This window comes from Sardina pilchardus, chromosome 5, assembly GCF_963854185.1.
Source record: "Sardina pilchardus chromosome 5, fSarPil1.1, whole genome shotgun sequence".
Classification (NCBI taxonomy): domain Eukaryota; kingdom Metazoa; phylum Chordata; class Actinopteri; order Clupeiformes; family Clupeidae; genus Sardina; species Sardina pilchardus.
In genome coordinates, this window is record NC_084998.1 from 11,091,107 (window position 1) to 11,112,948 (window position 21,842).

Genomic DNA, 21,842 nt, shown 5'->3' on the forward strand with positions numbered 1-21,842 from the left:
CCTCCTGATGCGTTGCGTGGACAGTCAGACTTTCCAGCCCTCAACAGTATAACCAATGTCAATATCAAAGACTATTGATTCATTTCTGCGAGCTCTGTTGCATCGGCATCAATATATCAGCTCAACAGGAAAGGAGGGACTTTGGAGTGGCACGTAAACACTCTTTCAGCAGCACCCAACAACATGCTACAGTATGTATATGCGGTGTCTTTTCTCCTCCAGGCCGATGGTCCCCATAAACCTGGGTAAGAACCCAGCTCCAGAAGAGGGCTCTCATCTGCCCACTGGTGACAAGGACAGAGGGAGAGGGAGAAAGGGGAAGTGATGAGGCCATGGAGGACCTACAGTAAGAGAGGGAGAGATGAAGAAAAGGGAAAGTGGGAAAAGCCAGTGGAAAAAGAGGAGAAGCAGATAAACAGCTCAATACACACACACACACACACACACACACACACACACACACACACACACACATATAACCTATACATGAGAGTACAAGAGTGGCATATGCCCTATGCACTATGCAGTACACATATTTCATTACTTTGTGCTGTAGTGCTTGATATAAATGACATGAGTCATTAATATGGGCATACAAGACTCAGCAGCGGCAACACTCATGGCAACATCTTCAGTGCTGAATGATGGGTGAGGAGCTCTGATTGCAATTGCACCACTCCCTGGGGTGCGCCACTTTGGTGGACATTATGGTGCCAAACGTGATGTACAATTCTGAACAGGAACATCTGGGTTTTGTCTGCAAATATTGCCATTATAGTCTGACTCCTGGGGATGGAAGAAAACAAAGGTGGAGTGACAGATTGATAACAAACAAAGTACATTATGGAAGAGAGCGGGAGGTTATTCAGTGATAGATATATATGGGGAATGATAGATAATGCACAGAGGGTCAATATCCAGTCCCTGACTATTCAAAAGAGCAAACAAACATCTCAAGGGTGCCCTAAAAACAATGCTTACTCTCTAAAAACCGGCAATCTTTCAATACACAACAGGCCACTCCATTTTGAACATTCTTTCTCCACAATTGCTCAAGTGACTAGTGAAAAACACATGAGCCCCACCCCATTACTCCACAGGATGGAGTTATTTTGCTGAAGGGAAATATGTGTCAGGATGTCCACTTAATTACATCTATTTCCAGAAATGTCAGCTGTTTTTTTTTCTTGTGAATTTAATAACCATAGTCTGGAAAGGCTGATAAAAAACCTTCCAGGCAAAAGTGTATCATTGCATCACAGGTGCACCCACCACGACCCCCACTCCCAAATGAATCAGTTCATGAATTAAAGGAAAACAAACACGCCAAAGGTTATATTTTTATGTGATATAAGGCGTTTCGATAGGGAATACCAGTCCGGAACACAGTTGCCTTAGCATGTGATGCAGAATTGAATAACCAGTGTTACATAAGACTGACTGGACCCCAAGAACCCCAATTACTCTGACAAAGTCAGTTTCACACGAGCTCTTCACCAGCGAAGGTTGCTGCAAATCTGCCCCCACATCAGTAGAGTAATTCCAGTGGCATCAAGTGTAAAATTGGTCTGAGGTACAGTGCTGAAAGGGTCAGCACCTGAACAATGTGCTGTTTCATCTAGCAGAATAAAGAAGGTCAAAACGGTGTTCTGAATGCATAATGGCAGATCAAAAAGTCTTCTCACAAACAGAAACTTCAGTATCTCCCTGTGAAACTGTTAAGTTGTTCTTGCCCAATTCACTCTTTCCACATTTTCATTTCACGGACTGTCACTAACCTAAGACTTAATTATTCTCGTAATCTTTTATGTTTCGTTGTAATCTCTTAGTTCAATTAGTATTAGTCAATTAGTCAATTAGTCAAATAGGACTGCTTTGCCAAGAAGCAAAATGCTTCTGCTTCAAGGGCAAAGAAAACAATCAAATCAGCGGAACATTGAATTGAATATACTTTATTGCCAAACATTAGGCTTGTTTGTGGATTACTTTGTGAAAACTCACTAATTCTCCAGTTCTGTCTGCATACACCACACCAATTATCAGTCAGCTATGAGTCAGTGTGATTGCAGGGCACAATGTTTCTGGCATCACATAATTACAATTAAGTTTTTATTGATGATTTGCAGCAGCAACAGCAATTTAAAATGTCTCAAGGCAGAGGTCAAGGACTACCACAGAGCAAACACGTCAGCGATGATCAAAATGGTGAAAAAGGCCTGTAGTCTATCTCATAGTGACCATATTTGCACTTTCAAAACAGAAGGCACTAAAGGAAGCATGAGGGAGATGGAGACCTGTTGCTGGACGAAGGTTGTGGAATGGGGGTGGTGGTAGTTGTAATCTGGGAGGATGGGGGTTGTTGTTTTAATAAGACATAGAAATAAAAGAACAGACAAGGGTCTGCCTATCACGTATCCAATGATAACAGTGATACATGCTTTTCTACAACTACTGAGTCCTATGCAGGCCTATAGGCACCTTTAGTGGAGAACTTGCATGTTTAGTTCTTGAGGGTCTTTGGGTGCAGAGCCAGTTGCCAATTTAAATTGTCAAAATATGTTGAGTCATAGCTCCTGGGCAGATGTGCCCGTCACTTGTTATGTCCTGTGGTGCTGAACTGAGGCTAGTGCCCGGTGCTCTCACCACAGGGTGTGTGGTCTCTCGCTGCGGGCGGCGAGGCCGAGAGTCAAGCGTGGTGTTGAGAGCAAATGGGGCGCTCGGCTCTGAGGGCACACGGCCATGACTTCTCACTGTGGCCACCGACGTCTCCCCTCGATTAAACATGGCCGAGGTTGCTAGGCAATGGAAGGAGTAAACCCTGTTAAGCAAACGCACAGGGGTAAACTAAGCGCAGTAGCCTACGTTCATCCGTTTAAACAACGTCAAAAATCTAATGTGTTCTTCATTACACCACCCTTCGGACTAAAATAGCACATCATTAGGGTAGTCACACGATGCAAAGGAGTGTGGGTACCCAAGCGCAGCAGACCCAGATGACCTTGTGCGCCTTATTGCTTAGAATGAACGGCGTAATTAGCACACTCTCCATCTCAAGAACCGTTGGTTTCTCAGGTTAAACACTATCCCCAAGGATGAGCCATTATGACCCTGTAGTCTAGGCTAAATAGTCTGCAGTTAGTTTATTATGTCAAATAAATCCTTGTTTTCCCCTGCATTGGCTAAAAAAGCCAACCTAATTTGGGTGTGTGATGATGAATTTACTGTCTCTCTTTCCCTATTCCACTTTCCAGTCTGGCCTATTAAAGAAAAAGAAAACAGTCTCATTTACTAGCCCAAGACCAAGCCCTCTTCCTTGACAGGAAGGAGTGAGGGACGGATGGGAGCAGCGAAGGTTGCGCGTGCCTTCCACATTACTGTAATGACTCTTCTGCTGCATCCATTACGGACCCTTCCCTCCCTCCCCTTCCCATGCAGAGAATGTGCAGCACGAGTCCCTTTGATTAAAACAAATGAAAGGTCCATTATAACAGGCAAATGAACGCCACGTGCTTCCCCCACCTGCCTCGGCTGTGGCTTAATGGTGGGGTGAGGAGGCGTACGGTGGGACTCTTGCCTTTTACCAGCACTTCTTAGGCCTTTCGTATTGGAGCACTTATAACATTTCATTTCTAAATCCACTGAAACGACAAAGGGATGGAAAAGCTTTGGCGCCCACAGTGTTGTTAGAATACAAATACTGCAATGAACATTTACAACAAAAGATAATGGTCTTAAAAAAAGGAAACAAGTAGTCTATCCATTATGAGTGAGTCATAACATATGTTTTGTACACCTGAATAATTCATTTGAAGTCAATGTCTTGGGTGTTATCAAATCCACCTACACTAACTCTAAATCAAATGCATATATTGGTATATATTTAATATTTAAAATAATTGGATTACCCCCAAGCAGCCTTTGTAATATTTTGTATTTGTTATTTTTCTCTACACACCACCACCGAGTTCATAATATAACAGAAAGATAACAGTACAGTTACTTGCCGTTTAAGACAATATCATCTTTGAATAATGGTCAAAACATGTTTATTTCTACACAAACATAAACATTTCCTTCTGTAATGCATATGTAAATTTAAGACTCCAGAGACTTGAAATGGCTACTGAATGAAAGCACTTCCGTGAACAGGTTATTGACCACAGTGTTGCATCAATATCAATGTCTACAGAAGGTTATGTCAACCTTTGCTTTGAGTCCACCTTGAAAGGTTGTGGAAAATGAGAAAACCTATATTGTTGATCGATGAAAGACCTAAAAATGTACAAAATCTGAATGATAATGTTTGTTTGTGGGTGCACTTGGGTTGGGTTTGGAATATGGCCAATGATGAGGTATGACGCTGGCTACAAACAAAAACAAAACTGATAAAAACAAATCAGCAAAAAATAATAATAATAATAATTTGATGAGAGGTTTGTCCATTTTCTTCTGTACTTTCTTTTAGACATCACTGGTCACACTATCCATCGTGTGGTGTTAACGTGGCGCTGCAACATTCTATTTGTTGCTGAAAGAAAATTTGCTGTGTGATTTATTGAATCTTTCACCATTTCTCAAAGGCTTGTATGCAGTTGCATCTGCACTGTGTCACATCAAGTGAATAACATTGCAGAATGTAAAGGGTCCAGAGGGCATCCCTAGCCTTCTGTCAACTGACAACAGATGACAGTGTGTGTTCAGTGGGGGGGTTTCATTTAGCGACACAGGAAATAAATACACAAGTGACTTTGTTTTGTCCAAATGATGTCATTTCCTGTCTGGACAAGAACTGGCTCCCACCCTGTCTCGGGGAATGATTCGAAGTTCTGAGCCATGCTTCAAGAATACGTTTCCTGAAAAAAGCAGAAGTACCGAAAAAAAAGGGAGATCTTTTAGTAAAGAGTATCACAAATAGGCCAGGTGTGTTAAACACATTGAAATCTACAGCCTGAGGGGTTGAAACTAAAGAATTAGCAGTTCATTCTCATCTGTGAAAACAAATGTACAACAACAACAACAACAAAACCTCAAGCTTGCTCGGGGCAGAGGTGGAAGTTGTATTTTTGTACCACAGTAGGTTGAAAGACTGCTTTGTTTTTTCAGTGAAGTTACATTATGTAACAGGAAAACATCACCCTTACTGACCTACTGTGTTAGTGTGTGAGTGTGTGTGTGTGAGTGTGTGTGTGTGTGTGTGTTAAGCATTGAGAGCTATACAAAAGGGGAATAATTCCCATCGCACAATCTTTGCTTTTAGACCAAGCGTTTGTGTAGGCTAGCGCCTATACCATCGTCCCGATGACGTGCACCACAGATGCAGGATACGCGAGGTGGCCATGGTGTGTGTGCGTATGTATTGTTAAAAGTATATCTGTGGCCTTAAACAGTACAATCGTGTACCACTAGGCTACCAAACAAAAACAGATCATCATGAAGTACATCTGTAATCATACAGTATATAAGATCATATAGCAGCAGTTGTGCAGAATATGCACTACCCTCACCACCCTTTGCATCACAATATGGACCAGTACAGCAGATGCACATACAGTAGATGACACAACGTAAATTAGATATTTGATGAGACCCCTTCAGCGTTGTAGACTAATAACACCCTTTCATTCAGTAAAACTACTTTAGGCATGATCAACATGATCAATATTCATGACCTAGTAAATACACGCAAGCCTTCTAAGCCTCTACACCTCGTCTCTATAATAATAGATAAGAGACACAGCGACCCGACACCCTTAGGATAAACGAAGCGATCTCGTATTATTAGAGTTTTATATTTAAGCCTCAGCTGGTTGCGCTTCTAATTACTTTTTGAAGTGTTCATTAAATAAGTTCTGATGATGGGTTCTGAAGAAGGTGCTCATCATAAATTACAAATGATGAAGGTCAGACAAATAAATCTGCCGTGGCAAGGCTCAAAAATAACAAAACTTCTATTTACTATTGGGGAAATGCTGTTCAACACACTAACCTGCTGTCTGTGCTGGGTTGATTCCAATACCATCTGTAGAGAACAGGAGAAACAAATGACAACATGCTTAAATCTAGCTAACAGTTACATTAAACATCCATCAAGTTACTACTACTACTAACCACCAACAGAGGAAGCAGCAGGAGGATTTCTAAGTACTCCATTAGAACTATTACAGCATGTGAAAAACAAACAAACAAAAAAAATAGAATTTAATATTCCAAAGAGTCAATCTTTATTTTAAACAAATGTGTTTGCAGTACGTAAGCTACAAAAGTTACAAATCTAGTTATGTTACTTAACACACTGAGTAATGATTTACTAATCTGCAGAGGCGTTTCTGTTCGTGGTTACAGTATGTGACACTCTCTCTCTCTCTACTCACCATTGGTAATGATGGCACTGGTGGCTGCTGGGACTTTAAACTAGAAGAGGAGAGAGAATGGAGAAGGCAATGAGCCAGATTCCATCTATTAGCAGCAGCATGGCACTCGGCATACACAAGACCCTTCCAGTGAAATACACAAATGCACTTTGCTGCTGTGAAGCCAGAGCGTCTGTGTTCAGTCACTCTACCCTGGCCAGCTCCTGTTTGTGTCTCTGCGCTGAGGGAAAGAACTGACTCACTACTGAGGAACGGGGGCATGAGGCAAAAAGGTACACGGCAATCTGTTCCATCCAAGGACGTACACACACAACTCTGCCAGTGGTAATGACTAGGGCGTCCTGCTGGGAGGACGCCGGGGGGTGGCGAGTGAGGAAAATGGCCAGGCTCCTGATTTGATTTCAATCGAAACATCTTCAAGTCGACCGGTCATTGTGATTGATGGTCGTTCATTAAATCACTTATGGCGGCGACAACATGTGGTCTTTGGTTGGAAATCACAACACTTTGGATGTTCTTCTAATCTAACATCTATAATTTCGACGAAGTAAGATGACAGCATCCTGGGACAACCAATAACACCCAGACAGAACGTTGTTGTTTTTTCCACTGTTATAAAAGTGGTGATGTAGACGAATATCCAAGATACCACAGCCCATACTATTCACCATACCATAACAAGCTTAACTTTTATTATGATATACTGTTCTAAAATCCCAATCTCCCAACCTCCCACTTATAAATTGATTATTAGCCATTCTACGCCAGTACAAATGATGACGATAGTTTGTCATTATCAGTTATATTATACATTGAACTATAATACACTGAACATTGGGGTGTTATTGCCATTCCACACACAAGTCAAGTTGGAAAACTTTGAGCCTTCGACCGCTGACTAAACACTTTTCCCTGCTGTCATAGTTACCACATCCCACAAATGCATTCTACCAATTGAGCCGGCTGTAGTGACCTGCCATCCTGGCGGTAGCGCTGAACTAATCGGGCTGAGTGGCACACAGAGACAATGAGGGGGTACTTTTGCTGTTTTGGCCTTTATGGAACACGGCCAGTGAAGTGAGTGACAGGAAGAGAATGGGCCACAGCTCCCCCTTGTTTGCTTTCTTATACCACAGCACTAAGACGAGTGTGCTGACAAATGAACAACACACTGTGACTGCAAAGTTGAAGAAGGGGAAAATAAATCAACCCCTGAATGTGTTCTCCTGCTTTCATCTCTCTACTGGACCGTGTCTCACACTGCACTTGAACAGTGTGTGTGACAAAGGCCAACAGACTTCCATTTCTAGGAGAAAATGTCATGAAAAAGTACAAATGAGTCAGGGGAAAAGGTCAAAAGCTTGATCAATGGTACCAACTCAGAAATCCACTCGTTTTTCTATTCCATTAATTTGTTTTTCCACTATAAGATGCCTAAAGCCTAAAACCCCTAAACCTAAAACCTCAATCCTAAGATGCCGAGCAGAGCTGTGACATTCTTTACTGAGCAATTCCTTGGGAGAACTGGCAACCATTCAACCACTACAAAGTGATCACTGAAAATGATATACACGCACGATATATACGCACGCACGCACACACACACGCGCGCACACACCACCATCGCCACCTGTGAGCATTCAAAACAGCAATCTGTGCTCCAAGAACTCCAGGGGACAGAAGCATCACAGAAAGTGCCAAGTAGTACAAATCAATGAGAGATGAGAAGGGGGAAATGGAAAATGGATTTTTCAACCAAGATGCAAAAAAAGCTTATTATTCAAAAAGCCTCTACCCCCTCTTTTTAAAGCCCTACTGCCATTAGACACGAGTTTAGCAGATAAACCGATACAGCAGCAGCTTGACTTTGTAGGAAGAACAGACTTTGACAACATGATATCCATTACGGGTGACCAAGTGAATGAAAGATGGGCTATAGATAATAAAGCTAAATTGATTTGCCATTCTTTTTTCTTGGCCAAACTACAGCCAGCCTCACTTCTCATCAATGAATAAAACACTGTGTCTGAATGGAGCGTTAGGCTATTGTTTATTGGAATAAGGACCAACTGTTAGGCTAAAGATCAACTGTTGTCTGGCTTTCCCAGATACATTTTTAGAGTGTGACACATTTTCACCCTTAAACATTTAAAGAACTGGGACTTCGGAGTGCATTCAAATAAACAATTAACTGAAGTATCACTGTGGCTGAATGTGAACGGCAAAACTCACCTCTTCTGCTGCAAATTTTAACACTGCCGTGAAAGGGGTGCCTTCAGGGACACTTAACCTGAAAGACAATCAGGCAGAGCGTTAATGCGCCTCTCTCCCTCAGGAATTCAAGAACAAAACAAAGTTAATTAGTTTAGACTTGATTAGCTATATAAAAAAACATTATTTTCCCTGTCAATTGTCCAATCAGAAAGAATGGGTGCTGCACTAGGGGATGCACAAAAAGGATTTTCTGAACTGATTTTTGTTCATAATGAGGCAGCATGAAATTCACATAGCGTTCTGGTGAGATTGCTGTAATGACTCATTCAGTTTTGCTTTGAAGGTTTGGCTAGGCATTCATCAAAGTCACCACGACTGAACGAGGAAAATCTACCATCTACCAGTTTTTCTTGGCTAATGTGAAATCAACAAGCTGGCATTAAGACTGAAGATTGAGGAGTTGAAGCATTTCCAGGCAGACAGAATATTACCAAAACTCATTCAAATGTAGGCTACCAGAGGTGGACTGGGAGGGTGCACATTTCATTTATAACCTAGGCACCTATAAATATCAAAATACTACCGACAGGTTCAATCATAGCTATGCGTTCTGATTGTACTGAAATAATGTTTCAGGTTCAATGGTGCTTCGCTATTCCTGGTCTGTGCATCTCGTTTGCCAGCTTTAAAACCTGAAAGCCTGAAATAAACCTCAAAAACCTACTCCATATGCCAACACTTAATGACATCATCAATCCATAGTTGATAGTTGACGAAATCACTGGACATAGACATATTGCACAATTAATATATTCAGGGGAGGCTGACTAAAACATATGGCTCATTCAGTGGCTAATTTCTATTCTATGTTCGCTAGCGTAATGATGCAGATATTAGTTAATGCAGGGTGTAGCCCTGTTAGACGGCAGTAAAGCATCAGGAAAACTTACTGCTAAGGGGAAAACATTAGGTATGAGTCAGGAGCATTTACAAAATGCACAGCAACTCTTCAAATGACGGTAATATATAACGTGCCAACTGAATTGAATTCCCTGTAAACTTGTTCACAAATCTGTTCCCTGATGATATGGTAGCGATATGGTAAACTGCTAAAGCAGTCTTGTTTACCAAAGATACAGGTCGTGTGTGTTGTATGTATCACTTATGTGTTAGGTCTCTTCAACAATTTCTTGAAAGTACATTAACAGCATACGGTATTAAACAATAGTTTGTAAGAGCAGAGGTTCATACAACCGCTGTTAGGTATTATTAGCCTAGCTAGATAACGGTGGTGTGCAGATTGTAGAAGGCACTGTGATGATCTGTCACTTACACTTTGTAAGGTAGCCTCGGATCCGAAGTCAGCGTGATTTTAAAGGTGACTTTCGACCTGTTGAAGGCATCATTATCATTGTTACAAACGTTAACAGATTCAAACAAAATAAAAAAGCAAACAGAAGAGGTATATCCATTATTATTTACTTACATCTTTCACGATGTACAGTGAATCACCACTCCACCATAAACCAGGAAGTAGGAAGGACCATACGGACACGTCATATGTCAGCTTTGGCAGTGATATTACGCCACATGGCATTGTTTTGATTTCAGAATTTGTTTAAATGAAGACTAATACCATATTTTGCTAAATGTTATAAGCAAATGTATTTGTTAAGCAATAAACATAAAAAATATACGTAATTATGGTGAGGCATTTCTTTGGCTACCTGATTAGTGCTTACCGTACTGTATGTAATACGTGAGCCAAAGGCACTTGTCTCAATACACACATTGTATGAGACCAAAGCCACATATTTTGATTTTCACTGAATGTGATCATGAGCCTGATGGTTTCATATTTTTTGGGGGGGAGAGAAACAACAAGTTGCCTATTTAAAGCTTCACTGTAGCCTGCAGAAGAAAAAACTGTTTTTTTTTGTGAATATATTTTTTATTGCTTTCACATAAGCAAAACAAAACAAATTACACACCAAATGGCAATGCATAATGCAAAACGTAGCTAGAAAAAACAGTTTTGTAATTATTCAACTGTTTCCACTGCTATTATGTCCTTAAGCACTACTCACTGCATGTCTCACACAGAATAGCCTAAGTTAAAAAGCAATACATATTTTGAAACAAAATACATACATTTAATTAAATTATTAAGTTTGAAATGATAGTCATCTCCTTGCAAACTCCACTCCCTAAAAAACAATGCACACATCCTTTGAGATTATTTTAGTGATATCACTATCTAACATAACATAGGCCTACTTTATAAAGACTTGTAGTAGAGATGAGGAAAGGGAGGGGAGAAAATAACACATGACACAGACAGGGAGACAGAGAAAGAGAGAGAGAGACTGTTCATGACTGATCTGTGCTTCCATGGCCAGCAAATCCACTGGATTGGTCGAAGTCATCTTGCTGTGCGATGTTTCATGTAGTCATCTCTTCCCATGTACATTTTTCAGCCGGTTAAATTTAACCAATACCTAATTCTTGTTTAACTTTTTATTATTGGTTAATTTGTTTGTTGTACTATGGGTTGCATAAAAATGTGCTATAGAATAGAAGATATACTTTTTTGATCCCGTGAGGGAAATTCAGTTCTCTGCATTTAACCCAATTTAACCGAATTAGTGAACACACAGCACACAGTGAACACACAGTGAGGTGAATCACACAACCCAGAGCAGTGAGCTGCCTGCCCAACCAGCGGCGCTCGGGGAGCAGTGAGGGGTTAGGTGCCTTGCTCAAGGGCACTTCAGCCGTGGTGGACTGGTCGGGGATCGAACCGGCAACCCTCCGGTTACAAGCCCGATGCGCTAACCAGTACACCACGGCTGCCCAGAAATGAAAGACTTTAGAAACACACAAACGTGCGCGCACACACACATACACACACACACACAGAGAGAGAGAGAGAGAGAGAGAGAGAGAGAGAGAGAGAGAGAGAGAGAGAGAGAGAGAGAGAGAGAGAGAGAGAGAGAGAAAGGCTTGTGTGTGTGCGCACTCACACACACACACACACACACACACACACACACACACACACACACACACACACACACACACACACACACACACAAACTCACACACAGCAGCCTCTTCTGGCTATGCCAGTGGTCCCTTGCAGCATACCAAAGATAAACCTACTGTGACTGTGACATTGCCACCAGTAGGTTGCTGTCTGTGGTCCTGTCCCTAGGCTTCCTCTTGCTAACAGACAACCTGAGGATGAAGCAGCAAAGATGATGGTGGAACTTGAATATTAGCCTATTGATTAAGTCAAAGGGAATTTATATGCTAAGGAGCAACCATACAAACATGCTTAACTTCATACGTGATGACATTTTGTTGTAGTCTTTATTCTAATGTGCCAAACCTTTTATAAAGGTGCATTACAGTACATGACAGTTTAGGATTTTTGTATACTACGTAAATAATATTCTACTTCTAGTTTAACCCATGATAATAAATCATGAGTAGCCTACCTACCTACAGTGTGGACATTCTTACGTTATTTTAGACTCTTCCAGACATGAAGGGATTAGGCGGTGGTGTGACTCAGATGCTTGGACGACAAGACACTTATGAGAGATAGCCCAATCTAAAAATAAGAACTCTTACGCCTACATTGCATTTCTCCAGAAACAGCCGCTGTGGACACGCAAGTTTATTGCTCGGTTTTTATGAGCGCTTTAAAATCCAACAAGCCTCAGGAGGTATGTGTGAAAAAAAAAAAAAGACGGCCAGACAGAGCTCTTTTTTGACAATACCGTTTCTGCCTTCGCCACCTTCTCTATGAGACATCAGGCTATGTTTATTTAAACATACCAGGCATTTATGTAGGGGTCGAAAGGGTTCCCAGACTTGTCTGCTCCACCGTACAAGGCAAAGTTTCAGCCATTCCCACTGTAGCCTGCATCTGGCCAGGCTTAGACAGCTGGTCGGTCTTGATAAGGACACGCCAATCCTGCGGGGAGGCACAGCATTGTGCAGCCCTGTGGTCCTCCTTTTGTGGAGGGAAGGCTGTGATATCTGCACTTTTTTTTTTTTCTTGTCAGACTAGTTTGCTCAATGTCGTGTGGTGTGTTAAAAATGCGATTTGAGACTGACCAAAAGATTTAGGGTGTGAAATGGCATGATCATATTATGGGGTGCTTATAGTCTTGCGTGAAGAATGATGCTGCATAAAAAAAGATAAGAGTCGTGATTCTTGTGAGGGCAGTTGTGACACACAGGGCATAATAGCCATTTGAAAGTCCAGCTCTGATCCTTGAATTGATGTTAACCATCTTTTCCGTGGTTATCCAAGGCCAAGGTATGATTCAGTGACCTTTCTCCAAAATGCGCACAGTAGGCCATATCTCACACAGAGAAAATACATTACCTAATGCCTTTTCAACATGACATTAAATGTGTGACTCCACATGAGTTCCACATGTCACTGAGTGGTAATAGTATTACAGAAAAAGATAAGGTGTCCTGCAAAGGCATTCAAAATGTCACTCAAGGATAGCTTTATTTTACTTCTGATCATGAAATAATTAACTAGGCCTACTCATATTTACATAGAACTATCAAAGTTGACATTGTTAATAGCAGTCAGTCAACATCTATGCATTAGAAAAGAAACAATGAATTTGTGTTCTTTTTTTCAAAAACTATTGCTCATAGGTTTGAAATAAAAGGATTGCTTAAGCACCTAAAATCTCAGATTATGAGCATGCCCACATGACAGCCTAAATTTACTAACCGAATACTATTGAATTACTCCATGCTCATCTAGACGTGGATGGCATAGGCAATGCCCATTGCCCACCCAAATATCTGCTTTGCTAACCTAAACGTGACTTTTATTCTGCTCACACGTAGAATTCACAAGATGCATCCGTGTGGGTGAACAAACACACACCAGTTCCTTCTTTTATTTACCTGCAACGTTCTTTTCTAGTCTCAGTAAGGAGCCCCGGTGCTAGACAGGTAGACCTGACAGCTGATGGGAGTCAGGTGTGGATTGCATCCGTAGTCCCACCTCTTCACCCGGCATCGGGCGTTTATTTTTGTTTTGCTGTGGGTGGGAGCTGTCCATGTCTCTAGGTGCTGAAGTTGCCTTACCTTGTAGGTGCCTTCCAGGCAGCGCTGCCTTCAAGGCACTACTCCCCTCAGTTTAGGGGTAGGATGAGGGTTGAGGGGGTTAGGGTTAGGAATAGGGTAAAGGTAGTGCCTTTTAGGCTGTGCTGCCTGGAAGGTGCCGTTGGGGGCAAAAAACACCATTGAGCATTTACTGTTCTTCACAATTAGTAAAACATGCATAGTGGTGTCTCGTAAGGATCCTGTTCATGCACAGCCCTTGTAATGATATTTTGAGTCTGTTAGAGACAGAAAACAAACACGATCTAAAATCTGCCCCTTATCACAGCTTTGTAACTGCCTGACTGCACCGCCACTAGCAGGAAAACTAGACCTTGAAGCACTGATATTGGTACTTGGTGACCTCAAACAACCTTGTTGAAAACTGCCAGAGGTCTCCATTACAGAAATACTCTTGAGTTAAAAACAAGAGTCTGTAGGTTCTCTTACCTATGAATACTGTATTGAACAAGACCGTTGTTTACATTAACAATTAATTGGTCAAGAAGTCTGCAGGGCAAGATAAAACAAACACTATTATTCTAAGACTCCTTACTAACTTACTTACCATGAAAGATTGACTATACAATCTATGCATAGTAGGGATAATAAAGAAACAATCCAGACTAGCCAAACAGACCCCCGACACAAAGCGGATGCATAATCATTCTATCAGATGTCAGATGAGGTGCATTTAAATGCAACATAGGTCTTTGCATTCTTTTGGATCTTTTCAAATAAAATATTTTCTAAATCTTGAATGTGCGCATGAGTGAGTGATTTTTTTCCTGAGTTTTCTGAAAGGTCTCTCTCTCACACACACACACACACACACACACACACACACACTGTTGAAGACCTTTGAATACCTTTACACTGTTTATGTCTCCCATATAAATGAACCAATATCCTATAGCCCAGTTAGTTAGAATACTAGATAAATGCTAAATTTGGATTTGCATAATATGACAAATATGTCAATGCATCTTTGTATACTATATATGTGACACTGATTTACTGTAAACCAACAGCTCTTCGTAAATGTCATGTTAGCTGATGATTATGCACAGCCATGTCTACACACACGAGCAGAGTGGAAATAATCCTTCATGAACTTACATCCCTGTAGGTCATAGTTGTCAATGCTCAGGCCAGAAGCGAGACATGGAATCGGTTCGTTTTAAATTAAGATTTTAATATTCATTAGGCCCTTCCTTTCCCTCACTCTCTGTGTGTATGCTGAGTGAGAAAAATAGGTCGCCCTCGATTTTGGAATTTATTATTTCAGCAGAGGTGCAACATTTACTAGATTGTCACAAATACAGCAGATGGTAATATCCACATCTTCATTACAATTTGTATCTACTTTGGGAAACCTTGCTGGATTCGATTAAATCCTAGTCTGTGAATAAATTGTGCAGGTTGTATCAGCAGAAGGCCAGATCGTCCAGCTATCAGGTAGAAATAAATTACAGCATTGCCCCAAGGTAAAATAATTTGCTATGCTGGACTCACACAAAACTTGATTTAGAATGTAAAAGAATGATACAATAAAATTCCCATCCAATAAACCCCCAATAATATCATGCCCGTTTCACCTTAAAACAACAGAGTTCAGTAAATAACAAACTCATTTTGATACTACAATGAATAATATTGCCAATGCTTGCCCGAATCACCAGACATTGCACTATGAAATGATTGGATTGGGCAGGATTATGACCTTTTTTTTTTTGACGAACAGGCCTGGGTTCCATTTTAGCATAAATGGCATTTCATGTTGATGCTAAAGGGCATTAATATAAATTATTCCATGGTGCTGCTTTAATGGTAGTAATGCAAATAGTTACTGGCTATAATGTATAACAGTGACTAATGTTTAAGCAATATTCACAAGGTTTTTGTAAAATCTGTGGACAATGCCACTTGAAAACCACTCAACTCCTGATATATTGAAACACCCGAATATGTCAGAGTTGAAACTCAACGTAACTGTGGATATTCAAAGAGTAAGTAGCATAGGTGAATGGTACTTTATCTAGCAGGTCTACCAGGTTGGGAACAGGAGAGTCCACCCACACACCTACTCACACACATACACACACACACACACAGAGAGAGAGCGAGAGAGAGAGAGAAAGAGAGATACGGACAGACAAAAAGACAGACAAACACACACACACACACACACACACACGCACACACACACACACACACACACACACACACACACACACACACACACACACACACACACACACACACAGAAACTGCTGATTAAGAGCTTGCATGTTAAATGTATGTTCTAATGCTAATCCACATGCTTGTAAATAATTCATGTAAATAATGCCCTTCCATGCCAGTTGGTGAGCTGTTTCTGCTCTGCACGGGTCCTTCAGCTCTATTGCCTCATTGTATTCCAACAGTGCCCCCTGATTCTGAAATGTGATGCCTGACTAGTTAAGCAGAATTAAACCAATTACTTTGTGTGTGAAAGTTGATAGTTGTGTGAAAGATGTATCCCGCAAGTATAATGCTTGTCACAGACACAGATCCTATGCCGTTATGACCAAAACACCAAGTCCAGTCAAATATAAAAGAAGCCATTTCAGTTAAGAACCTAATGGTTTAATCATCTATATCACAAACCGATCTGTAAGAGATTTCCAGAAATAATTACCTGCCACCTAATAAGTACTCCTCTGATAATCCTATACAGAGACAACATGAATATCAGCAGACTGTATCTGGCTACTTAGAGTAAGGGACGGTTGAAGGATGAGGAATAGCTTCCCCCCAACCCTGGGATAGACAGCTGAATTAAAAGGTTTTTAAGAGGTCAAGTTAGACAGACATGAGCTGAAGAGAAGCCATTAGTCGAGCGATATTAAGGAGTCTCCCCTGACAGTGAAGTGAGTCATACCTAATGATTGCTTCTAAAAAGAAACTACAATGTCCGCTGGCTTTATATTGTCCACTTATGTGGTTTTGGTGCTAGCCTGCCAATCTTCTATCAATTTCCCTTTAAAAAAAAAAAAAAGAAAAAAAAAAGAAACACCAGTGAACCGTATAAGAACATCAAGCTCTGTTAAAGCAACGCAATGCTTTTTTTGAAATGTTCTTTTAACTTAAAACAACAACTCCAAACATAATGAAGAATGGAGTTTCTGCCATTGCTCATACAGTACATGCCTGGGATGGCTGGTATTATTGAACAGGGTAGTGTTGTTGTCAGGGGTAGGAGTGTCCCTTTTCATCTGTTTTTGACTAATTGGGTACTCCCTTAGCACTCATTTGATTTGGTATGTTGAAAATCGGCACCAGTGAATTCCTACACTGTGTTACTTCAAGAGTAAATGTGTGGTGAATGACAGAGGCAACATGGTCAGAAAATGTTTCTTACAACCTTGGTAAGAGCCTTGGTAGGAGCCAACCCTGTTCATTTTTTTATTATTATTATTATTAATGTTGTGTGAATGTGAATGTGAATGTGAATTCAGAAGGTGAATGTGAATTCAGTGACAACTATTTGTTTCAGTTTGTTTGTCACACCAGAGTTCGCTATGATGCGGATTGACACCACCTCTTTATGAAGGTCTAGGACCGATTCATTTGGTATGCATCTGAGTGTGATTGTTGCATTCTGATGTCAAACCGAAACAAAGGGTCAAATGCACTACAGTTACTAGTGTGAAAATTACCTTAGATAGGTTTAATGGGAGATCATCTTCATCTGAGTGGATATTTTGACCACAATGTCATGCTGTGGTGTCATCAGGCAGGGAAGACAGATATGTAGTTGGTTCATATCTTCTGTATCACAGTGATACGAGATGTAATGTGAGTGGATAATTGGGCCTAATGACTAATGAGGTGGTGTAGTTGGCAAGGAGAAGGGGCCCCAGCATTAAGCCTTGGGGCACTCCAATGGAGAGGCAGTTAGATGCGAACATTCTAGCCATGACAGACTGAATGATCACCCAGTGAGGTATCAAACCAGGCGTGTCCGTTGCCTGTCATGCTCATGTTTGAGATGGATAATAAGATGTGATGGTTTACCGTGCAAAAAGCAGCTGATAAGTCAAGCAAGATGAGTACCGAGGACAGAACTGCTGGCTTCTGACACAAACAACAGAGCAGTTTTGGTGAAGTGGTCACTTTTGAAGCTGCACTGATTGGGATCAAGGAGGTCATTCTGTGAGAGCAAGGAATGGGAGTGAGGCCGGCTGATAGTTCTCCACTTGAGTGGAACCAAGGAAGGCTTTTTAGGCAACGGTGTTACTTGAGCCCATTTAAATTATACAAATTCTTAATATAATATGATTGATTTAGTAATCATAAAATCATCAATCATCAATTATGCAAACAAAAGTCGATACAAACTTTATATTTTCAACATGTACGTCAATATGATTGTGAACAGCTGGGAAGACTGTGATAATTATGTTTTCCCTCTGAAAAACCAAACCAAACTATGATTGTGTGATATTCCAAGTGAACTTTCCTGGCAGTATACACAGGCTCCCTTCTCTCTCTCTCTCTCTCTCTCTCTCTCTCTCTCTCTCTCTCTCTCTCTCTCTCTCTCTCTCTCTCTCTCTCTCTCTCTCTCTCTATCTCTCTCTCTCTCTTCTCCCTCTATTCTTCTGTCATTTTGGAGTATGTCTTAGCCAGAAATCACACTTTGACCATCTGCAGGATTAGCCTGGTGTTTACACGGCAGCCTGTGGATATTTTCCGCCAGGCTATTCGAAAGGGAATACAGCCAATTATCCATATGCAACCATGACAACCCCACAAGCTGAAGGACCACTGACACATGTTGATGTTCAGCTGTTCATTCTTCCCCGTTATACGGACAAATAGGCCTACTGTACACCAAATGGGATGACTCGTCAATAATCATCTATCATTGTTCGTCCCGCTGCATTTCTATCACAGTTGATATCCGCGATGTGAGATTATCAGGATTTTTATTCTGCATTTCATGGCAAGCAGATAGGGACACGTTCCAAATGATTTGTCTATGATGAATTAAATTAGGAACACTTTCTTCACATCATCATGGTTGAGAAGGCTGTTCTTTCTTTGAGCAGAGAAAACATGCACAATTGCAGTAGCTTATCTACGTCATTTTCAATCAAGAATGAAATTCTGTTGTCTTTGATTCAGACATACATCTACAGAAAAAAATATTCTTCATCATTCTATTAATTCTTAAAGCTTCATTTTATATGAGGATAACCCTTTCACCCTCTGTTCATACATAGCCTATCTCATGTTCCCTTGCCAACAGTCGCAATCCTACAAGCTATTACTGTATCTAACATATGGATAAAAGTTTCTGCATAAATATTTGAACATGTGCATTACCCTGATTACTGTAACAGCTATAGCCTACAGAGGCCATGACGAATGACCACACACTTCGGTGATGGCCACTGTAGAGCACGCTAATGGAGGCCCGCCTTATAGCCTTTTGCAGAAATGCGAAAAACCCACAACAATGAGCATTTTGGTCACAATGACTAATGGTGCAGCATATCTAAGGGAATTAGTATTGATGGAGAACACTCAGTTGTCAGTGTTGCATAATAGGTCGAGAAGCGATCAGGGAGGAAGATGATGATTTATGGGTTTAGGAGGAAAAGCGTCTCTGCCACTTTCAAATAGAACCATTTAGTTAACTAGCTTCAAACGGACATGAGTCATATAGAAGCAATGTGAGTGTCCACTGTCAGACAACGCTGGCACAAATGACGAGCATTAACTTGACTAATGTTCATTTTGAGGTGGAATAAACATGAGCTCATGCAATACTGTTATTCTGTGGGTGACATAATGCTATTGGGTTATTGCTGGGGATGTATAGAATGCAGGCCCAAGTAAAGATGACCAGGAGGATTACAGAGCCTCTTGCCAAACAAATAAACTAATTAACACCACCAGCTTGGCAGTGTGTCGGCACTTGACACACTGTTGAAAATAAAGCTGTGAAAACAGACCTCTCATTGGACAGACTGGGAGCCTATGGGCCTCGTTAATGAAGCAGCCAACGATGAAATGAGTCATGCTAAGTGGAGCTTATTATAGGTCTCCCTATCCAAACTACATTTGGTTTCCGCAGGTTCATTATTTCACATTGCATGTTTGTGTACCGTGTAATATTCCATTGCAACCCTATAGGCAGCCAGAAAATAGACCACTGATATCAAATTAATTGCTGGACTTTTATGCAACATGTACTGTAATGAGGGAGTGATGCAATCCAATATATTTACATATACATTAAAATGGATAATGTACAGTAATGTAATGCTACAGAGAAATATCCTTATGCCACATGAGAGTATATGAAAGAGAATTGTCCTCCATGAGTGTGTGTGTGTGTGTGTGTGTGTGTGTGTGTGTGTGTGTGCATGTCAGGAGCACACATAGAAAGAAACACTCCAAACCCTCCTGCTGTCGGCTGTCTGAAACATGCTGACCTGCTCACACTGAAAGATAATGAAAGCAACCCCGTCGATGACTAACACCATTCTCAACCCAACCCACGTCACCTGCCCCCACCCTTTCCCCCCTCACTCTCCCCCTTTCACCTCCATCCTCCCCTTCTCTCCCCATTCCCCTATTCACTCCCTCCCTCTCTCTCTCTCTCTCTCTCTCTCTCTCCCTCTGTCTTTTGTTTACCTCCACACGTCACCCTGACTGAAATGTCAGTCCTCTGAGTGACCTGTCTGCCAGTACATCCTAATTTCTCTCCCGCCCTGCATGCTTTATTCTTGGCTCTGCTCCTCTCAGTGTGCCCATTAGAGCCAGTGTGGGGCCGCGCTTAAACTCTCCCTGACTGACCGCCTGTCACAAGTGAGCATGGCTTGGTGCTCTTCCGCTTCTTTGCGCTCCTCCATTTAAAAAAAAAAAAAATTACAGTTCATTTGCCACATCTGTTCCATGGACGGGGAGCCATTTTGTAAGGAAGGGGCAATGTCGTAAGGCATGCTGAAGCCAATAGTGTTCATAGCGAGTATGTCTGTCTCAAAACTCACCAATAGCTGGACTTGGAGTAGCAGTAACAACTTTGATGAGCTGGACCTGACCCAACAGCCAAACACAAACTACAGGCTTATACAGAAACCCAGAGAAAACTGACAAAAAAGAAATGACGGCATACAGTAGGCCTATGGAAAATAAATGTTAATGTATTGGTTATGGGACAAACTTGGGACTTATCTTTTCCCCCAGACTGACGGTATCTACCAAACCACGGTGATGGATGAGAGGACACTCTGTGGGCATCAGGGTGGACTGGCAGACTGACCAGAGAGGAGAGCCTGTGCTCCCACTGTGAGCCAGGAGTCCCGAGGGCAGAGCTGGATTTCATGAGAGTGAAGCAAACAAACAAGCAGCAGAAGGCAGTGTGAATATATTGTGTGAAATATTCACACACCGAGTCCCTGAAACCTGAAAAGCAATGCAAGCTTAAACCAAATGAGTCATTTTCCTTTTAATGCAATTCTGAGGATTTCATGTCATTTGATTAATTTACACAGACATGCAAATGAGGCATGCCATATTGAACTCTGTGTGTGTGTGTGTGTGTGTGTGTGTGTGTGTGTGTGTGTGTGTGTGTGTGTGTGTGCGTGCGTGCGTGCGTGTGTGTGTGTGTGCGTGTGTGTGTGTGTGTGTGTGTGAGAGAGAGAGAGAGCAGGACAGAATGTTTGATCAGCACAGGCACAGAATGAATCACGGCACTATTTTTGGTCATGGCGCAGGTGTGTATTTATGAGGACAGATGCCACAAATCAAGTTGCACATAACTCATAAACACTGAGCATGCTTCATACTTCTGGTCAGCACTCTAAATCAAAGGTCTGAAATTGGCAAGCAACAACCTTCTCCTTTAGGTAAGAGATCTCCCCTAGGAAATCCCTGCCATCTGAAATACATTAGAAACAATAAAATCAAACCTTCGGGGAAACCACAGAAATGGACTGACAAGCATGTGGGAATAATAAAATATACACAATTGTACTATTACATTAGGCTGGATAAACCCTGCCTGATCTGCCGATGATTTGGATTTTGCCCTGCAGCTCAGGCTGGAAACCTGCACAGTTA

At 41.4% G+C, this 21,842-nt stretch overlaps 1 protein-coding gene across 1 annotated transcript; it reads right to left on the bottom strand.

The window, feature by feature from the left end:
* Positions 1-4,029: 4,029 nt before the first annotated feature.
* On the bottom strand, positions 4,030-10,130 carry ufm1 (ubiquitin-fold modifier 1). Its single transcript, XM_062536420.1, has 6 exons — positions 10,072-10,130; positions 9,919-9,975; positions 8,604-8,661; positions 6,372-6,411; positions 5,987-6,019; positions 4,030-4,853 (listed from the first exon to the last, which is right to left on the bottom strand). Coding segments are annotated over exons 1-6 (276 nt in total). The 5' UTR covers positions 10,074-10,130; the 3' UTR covers positions 4,030-4,767.
* Between the last annotated feature and the right edge of the window lie 11,712 nt (positions 10,131-21,842).